At 41.0% G+C, this 7,636-nt stretch overlaps 3 protein-coding genes across 3 annotated transcripts; all 3 read right to left on the reverse strand.

The window, feature by feature from the left end:
- Positions 1–999: 999 nt before the first annotated feature.
- PG994_007186 (uncharacterized protein) lies at positions 1,000–3,000 on the reverse strand (the record flags this gene model as incomplete). The annotated part of the gene is made up of 5 exons (XM_066858595.1): positions 1,000–1,531; positions 1,573–1,921; positions 1,978–2,223; positions 2,339–2,556; positions 2,612–3,000. 5 exons carry the CDS (start codon positions 2,998–3,000, stop codon positions 1,000–1,002), a joined length of 1,734 nt encoding a protein of 577 aa, XP_066715537.1.
- A 341-nt stretch (positions 3,001–3,341) lies between these two features.
- On the reverse strand, positions 3,342–3,800 carry PG994_007187 (uncharacterized protein; the record flags this gene model as incomplete). Its single annotated transcript, XM_066858596.1, has 1 exon — positions 3,342–3,800. The coding sequence occupies one exon, from the start codon at positions 3,798–3,800 to the stop codon at positions 3,342–3,344; it is 459 nt and encodes a 152-aa protein (XP_066715538.1).
- A 502-nt stretch (positions 3,801–4,302) lies between these two features.
- PG994_007188 (uncharacterized protein) lies at positions 4,303–4,955 on the reverse strand (the record flags this gene model as incomplete). The annotated part of the gene is made up of 2 exons (XM_066858597.1): positions 4,303–4,876; positions 4,942–4,955. 2 exons carry the CDS (start codon positions 4,953–4,955, stop codon positions 4,303–4,305), a joined length of 588 nt encoding a protein of 195 aa, XP_066715539.1.
- Between the last annotated feature and the right edge of the window lie 2,681 nt (positions 4,956–7,636).

The raw sequence follows: 7,636 nt of genomic DNA on the forward strand, positions 1-7,636 counted from the left end.
GTGGTATGGAATATCCAACACACTCGAGATGTTTGTCTCGATATAGGAAGGGAGACTTGGTGCTACTTGACACCCCCACGACGATTACGGACAATGCGCGCACCCCATACAGGTTACCACCATTCCAGCTTCCCCGATGATAGAGTATTAATATGCTGAATATGATGTCTCTCTGTATTTCTTGTGGCATGGACTTCAGTGACCGTAGGGGTACGCAGCCCAGAGTTGCACACGCCTAACTTATAGTAAATGAAAAGCAAGGGGATGCCCTCTTAGTATATTGTCTAACTGCTAAACAAATTCGATTAGTGATTGTATATACTAACGATTTGGAAAAGAAGAAAATAGGATGAGTAAACAAGTTGTGACCAAAATTTTCCACAGGCAGTAGAGATTACACATTCCAACATGGCCCTGATGTCAAGTATCTCCCCTGATATCCGAATCAAGTCTGGACCAACTCCATAACGACCATACAATCTAAGGTTTTGAAGTGACCTCCCAACATCAACTGTGGTCCAAATTTCATCATGGATATTGTGTGGCTACCTAGTCTGATAATATCAACGTTTGCCCTCTCCCAATCACTATGTGACTTCATTTCACCCATCATCACAACTAGTCGGCATGCAAAGCTGACATCTGCGCAAACATGACACCCACAACTAAGAACTTATGGTACAAGCGAAGTAAGCCCTCAAGATTGGCTTTTATGCGATCAGGGACAGTCATCGGTGATAACTGCTGATAATACAACTTATGACGGAATAACCAGCGGTAGTTTCTCCTAACAATTCGGACTCTCTAGGCCGGTAAATCAGCCGAGTGGTGCTAGTTCTAGCGAATCTAGTATGGAAAGCACAATTCATAATTCATTTGCTGTTATTTCGGAATAACCCTATTCTCCCACATATCGTAAGGAGAGATGGCACACAAGTAGGGGGCGAGTCTTGGCATATCCTAATCATCGCCTCGACTACATAGGCCATACAGCTATACCTAAACATGCCGCCGCGGCAATCTATCTTCCAATATCATGCTACTCCCCTTCTCCGCAATCGCATAAACCGTCGCCTGCAGATGCGCGCTGATCTGCAGCGGCATCACACTAGCATCAACGACTCGGAGCCGCCGGACGCCGTAGACGCGCAGCCGCGCGTCCACGACGCCCGCCTCTATGCCCTTCCGGCCGCCCATGGCGCAGGTCCCTACCGGGTGCCAGTCGGAGATGGTGTTCTCGCGTAGCCACTGCCGCCAAGCTTCATCGTCGTTGTTCTCGCCGTTGGCTGTTGACTGGGAAGCAACAGCAGGAGGCGACGCACGGGAGCGGATGATACTGGCTAACGGCTGTGCGTCGCAGATCTTGTGGGCGAAGCGGGCGCAGTGCACCATGAGCTCTAGATCTAGTTCCCCGTGCTGTCCGCAGTAGTACTGCGGGTCGATGGCCGGGGACCCCATGACGCCACCACTTTGTCGAATTCCGGTGCTTCCCGTATCAGTGGGCGTAGCTGGTTTGATGTGAGTGCTCCCTCTGGAAAAAGGATTTGCAAAATCTGCAGCATTGTCCCATACTTCTTTCCACTCAGGGGTTGTGGCTTGAAGAACGGGTTCCAGTTTCCGAGGTCGAAGATGTACTCGATCTGCCCAACTCGGGCCTGCGGACCGAATCTCTGACTGCGAATGCTGCGTTCTTCTGACGAGTACCCATCTATTCTGGCTATCGTGGCCTGAGCAACTGCGAGAGTCTCAGGAGGCACGAAGTGCTGGAATGGTACATAGCAAATGGAGCAGGGAAGCACAGTCAGGGGCCCCGTCTGAGACTTGTGGTACAAATCCAGGGCCGCGGTCTTAGCGTCTGCGCTGAACTTCAGGTCATCTGGGTTCTCCAGAGTTGGGTCAACTTCGAAGATCATGGCAGTCACTGCTCGTCCCGGGTAAGCTTTTGATCCTTGCGACTGTAACAAAGAAAATGCTTACTGAAATGGTCCTGCATATTTTCTCCCACGCATGGGCTTTCCACCTTTGTCTGGATACCAGCGCGAGACAGGATCTTGGGGTTTCCTACCCCTGAAAGCTCCAACAGCCGCGGTGACTGGACACTGCCCGCTGATAGGATGACCTCTCGCAACGCCAATGCAGAGTGCTGTTCGTTTTCATGCTTGAATTTGACGCCACAGGCGGCCCATTCATCTCCTTCTGGGCGCAACTCGATCTCTTCCACGACTGTTTCGCACAAAACCGACAGGTTGGGACGCGCCGCGTTCGGCTGGTAGTACGCGGTGTTGGAATAGCTTCTCTCGTACGTTGCAGGATCCACGGCGTTGATGTTGGTCCATACCCCGACATTCGACCCCGAAAGGTGCTGCTTGTTCGTGTCTACCCCCGAGGGCGTTCAGGGTTTCATGCCACAACTTGTGGGATGGTGAGTATTGCCGGGCATATGAAAGCTGCACTGGCCCGTCAATCCCTAGGGCCCTCGGATCGAAGTGTTCTTGATACTCGTCTTGCGACCTGGGCCCTTTTGGATGGAAGTGTTCCGTCTTCTTGAAGAAGGGTCTAACAAACAGTCTGAGCTATAAACATCTCGGCTAAGTTTCCCAAGGAGACTCACAGCAAGTCGTTCCATCCCCATCCCCGGTTTCCGAGCTTCTCCCAGGCATTGTAGTCTTCCCGGTTGCCCCGATTCCAGGTCATGAAGTTCAATGCACTCGACCCGCCAAGGACTTTACCCCCCGGCCAGTTCAACACTCTCCCACCGAGGCCGGGCTGCGGGGTTGTCTGGAACTGCCAATCGAGTGGGGTGCCCAGGGATTCACCATAGCACCCCGGGATGCTGACAGCGGCATCACCGTCGACGATGGGTCCAGCTTCCAGAACGCCTACTGTGATATCCGGATCCTCAGTCAAGCGCGCCGCGACCGCGAGGCCCGCTGTGCCTCCCCCTACGATGAGGTAGTCGAACTCCCGCCTCAGAAACTCTGCAGATGTGACGATGGGCATTTTGTATGTTCTGTCGTGATGATGCTATATTGCCGGCACGCAGGTTGGCTACAGGCGGTATGTTGTGGCTGCGAGTACTGAGGTCTGGAATAGTGATGCTGCATGATGAGCAGCCCAAATGAAAACCCGGGAATCAGGTCAAGATAAGCAATGGCTTGCCCTACTGGGCTACTCCGAATGTCGCTAAGGTGTGGCACAAAGTTCGGCGGCCATTGGCTCAAATTTCATCCCGTGTATCTGCAGTGCTGCATGGAACATTCGACGAATCATGATCCGAATGTCTTGCACCACCGCTCCGAAACTGGGGACTCCGAAAGGGAGAGCCTACCGGAAATGTTGGCTCACTTCTTTTTTGACTGCTGCTCCGACTGCGCCGGCTTTTTTGGACTTTGCTGATTGTTCCACCCCATGCCGATCCTCCACCAATCCCCCAGTCCCTTTTCCTCCATAACGCACCCGAACTCGGCCGCTTTCTCCAGCTCCTTGAATGGCGGAGGCGGAGCCGCCGCCTGCCCACCAGCGCCAAGGAGGAGGACCTGCTGCAATGCAGGCTTCTGCACGCATTTGAAATCCTTGTAGCGCAGATCATGGACGGCCTTGATCCAGGCGGCGAGCGCGCCCTCTTCAGGCGCTTCGGCGTACATCATGCCGCCCGGCCCGCGGCCGCTGCGGACCAAGACAAAGGGCAAGCCATGCTGCAGCGCCGAGTCTTTGACGCGCTGCAGCTTCTTGCGGCTGGTGATGTGGTGCGTGCGGATCAGGGCCGTGTAGAGTAGACGCGATCCTGATGGGGCTGACATGACCGTGGAAGCGGTGCTCAGGTTCTCATGACCCTCATTTCACAGGGACGCGCAATTGACAAGTGGTTCAGATATAAATGCTGTTGTTTCTAAAGACGTTTTTGGTGTTTTGACCACGAACCTTGTTAGTGGCGTTCTGCTTACGTACAGACGTACTCTGTGACGAGTGATTGTGGCTGAGGAAGTAAGAGAGTAACCTAGGTTAATAGAGACGGGGTACCAGTGCGTAACATATGATTGGACGACGCTACGTAGCACTGCATCCAGCGTGAAAGAAAGAAGTAGGCTTGATTATCATGTCTGCGTTTTCCTCAGAAGCTCAGATACCAGTCGCGGGAGATAAGATACTGCAGATAACGCCCATAATGAAACCCACTAGCCACACCAAGCCAGCTGTAGTCTGAGGTCCAAGGCAAGTCTGCGGTAAGTCATGATTTGGCGTATCTTTTGCCAGGAGATCCACCAGAAACCCATATTCTCCCATATCTTCAACCTTACTCAATCAACGTTTTTCGAGCTCATCGTCACCTTTAGCATCAATGAAATCTCGTATATCGGTGGCTTGTTTCTTGAAAACCCCTCCTGTCCAATGATTCCAATCGCCATCGGGATGAGCGCGGAGGAAGTCCTTATGTTCGAGAAACTGCTGTAAGAAAATCTTTAGAACAAGGCTGCACGCCTCTACAGGCATCCGCTTTTCCTGGCCAGTGTGCCAATGGCGTAAAGAATCCATGTGGGCTTTTTCCAACTCTATGCCCTCTTCATCGAAGACATTGTTTAGGTCCAAGTAAGATAATACCTGAACGAAAGAATATAATGTATGCTGATACGAGAGACTCATAACTTCCTCTGCGACGGATCCTACTGCCTGCTCGGTGCCAGTTTTGATGTTCAGAAAGTCACCATAAATGCACTTGTTGCACCAATCATATGTTTGGTCTTCCAGAGGACGGTAATCCAACTTTTCTAGGTTGATGTCCTGACAAAACCCATGGCCAGTCCATCGGCTCTCACATCTTCTCAGTTCAACAGTGGAGGTAGGGCGAAGATGTCCGCATCGATAGTAAAGATAGTGTCTGTCAGGAGAAAGCATCAATCAACCCGACTATTCAGTTAGGCTGGGTCTGGGCCAAGTTCTCACCTCACGCGGCACATTGTGAAATGGTGAAATATAGGTTGACTGTGTAGTACTTCTCTGGTAAGCTAACGCCCCCTCTCGCTGACCCCCTCGAAAATGTGAAACTCGCTTTTTTAAAAGCTTTATAATTATTTAAGGAAAATATATCAAAATACGCTATTTTAAAATAAATAATATATTTTAATAAACTAATAAAGAAATTAAAACTAGGAATTTATATATTTAGTTTTAAAGTTTAAAATATAAAATTAAAGAAAATCGAAAAATAACTTTTTTAATAAACTCTCATTTTATATTTTATATACTTTATATATCATAATTTTTTTTAATTTATTAAAAATTTAATATAGAAATAAGTTAAGGAAATATTTAAACTTTATTTTATACTTCTTATAATATAATTATTATATTTATAAATAAAAAAAGTTTTCGATTTTATATTTAATTTATTTAATTAAATATAATATTTTTTAATATATATATTATTTATTTTAAATATACTTATAATATAATAGAAAATATAAAAGAATATTAAAAGAATTTAAATATTAAATGTTAAAAAAGGTTATTAATATATAATTTATAAAGATTAAAAGTATAACTTTTTAAATATAATAATAAAATATAATAACGTTTTTATATATTTTAAATACTTTTAAAAACTTATAAAACATATGTAAAGTATAATATATATTAGTAAAATTAATATAGTTTATTATTAAATAATTCGTAATCTTAACGAACGTTATATAAGTTTTAAAAAGAATCTAGTAAAATATACTTAATTTTATATTAATAATATAGAGAAAATTATTTAAACGTGTAATAAAAGAGGCGTTTTATTAATGCTTTTAAAATTATATTATTAATTAATAATTCTTTTTAAATAGGTTATTTAAATTATTATAAATCGTTAGCTTTAAAGTTTTTTAAATATATTATCCTTAGATTATTTTTATATAACTAAAATTATATAGTTTTAATTATTTATAGCTATATAGTTCGTATTAATCGTTTAATATTATCGTTGTTATTTTATTTTATATTCTTTTTTTAATAATCGTTATTATATTTTTAACGAGTGAGTTTATTATTATTAATAAGTTATAAGCGTTAATTAAATAAAGCTAGTTTATATTAAGTTTCGTATATATTTCGAAGTATTATAAAGCCGTGTCGAAAATAAGTTTAAGTTATAATAATAACGTGGTTTATTACTAATGCGGCTATATTATTAAATTAGCTACTCCTTTTTCTAAGTTACGTAATTAAACTTTAATACGTAATATCTCTATAACTATAATACCGATTTAATCGAAAAAAGATCGTATAGTTTTAATAATTTAAGCGACGCGAGAAGGTCCGAATCGAATTAATTAAAGAGCTGCTACAAAAGTGTACGACGTCTTCCGAGCTATTATAAGCGACCGATTCCGCGGTACCGAACCTCGACGCGAAATCCGATATTTATAATATAAATTAAATCTAATTAAAAAAGAAGTACTTTATAATTATATAATTAATTTAAATACTCGAAAAATACCTCCTAATATTAATATTATAAAAAATATAGTTAATCTTTTTTTAAAGTCGCGCGGCGGCGACCGCGTTAATAAGTATTAAATTAAACACTTTATTAACCGTAACCCGGACTTCAAGACCCGAATAAACCGTCGATACTATTATTAGAGGGCTTTTTATAAAGATATAAGTATTATTTCTAGCTAGTTCGCGCTAGTCGTAAATATTAAAACTAAATACGGCATTTTAAACGAAAACAAATAGAATTTTAACGAAACCGGCTTTATAATAAGTATAATCGAGTTAATACTCGTTTTAATATGCGCCGATCGTTATAAAAAAGAGAAATCGGTTTAGCTTAATAATTATGAATAATTAACGGCTATTAAATGTATTAATTTATAAAGTTAATATATTCCGCAGTTTTTAATCGTTTAAAATTAATATTACCTCGTAAATTAATTTTATAAATATAACTTACCGGGCGATTAAGTAATTAAACCGACTTTTAATACTTAAATTAATAATAAACGAGCTTAAACTAAATTTAATATTTTAATAAATATACTAAAACTCGGTTAAAAAGCTTTTATTACCTTTTAATCTTAAACGGTTACGAAAGCTATATTTCGGCCGAATTTTAAGAATATTATAAGAATAACGACATTATTACGCTCAATATACTTCCTTATTCCTCTTACCTACTTTAATTTTTAAATATAATACTTTATTCGCCGTTAAAACGTACTTATTCGAAATAAATTAAACTATTTATTAAAGTATTTATAAATTATATTACGAAGCTAAAATTCTTTATCGCTTTTAAGGCCGCGTATTTTATTATTTCTATAAAAACTAATATTAAATCTAGATTTAATATATCTAGTTTAATATTTTACTAACCCGATAAAATAATTAATAAGCTAGATATACGTCTTTAAACGCTTATATTTAACTCGTCGCGTCCGGGAACAGTTAATACTTATAACCTTTAAACGCCGTTTAACTTTTAATAAACGATTAAATACTTTATTTTTATTAAAAATAAGGTCTTTACTTATTAAAAATAAAGTCCTTACTTATTAAAAAAGCTCCTCGATATTAATTTTAAATACTATAAACTAAATAATTAAAAATATATAACGTATTTTATAAGCGAATATCTTATATAAGTAAA

This window comes from Apiospora phragmitis (genome assembly GCF_038363925.1).
Source record: "Apiospora phragmitis strain CBS 135458 chromosome Unknown utg000007l:1.0-2108841.0:1.0-2111359.0, whole genome shotgun sequence".
NCBI classification, from domain to species: domain Eukaryota; kingdom Fungi; phylum Ascomycota; class Sordariomycetes; order Amphisphaeriales; family Apiosporaceae; genus Apiospora; species Apiospora phragmitis.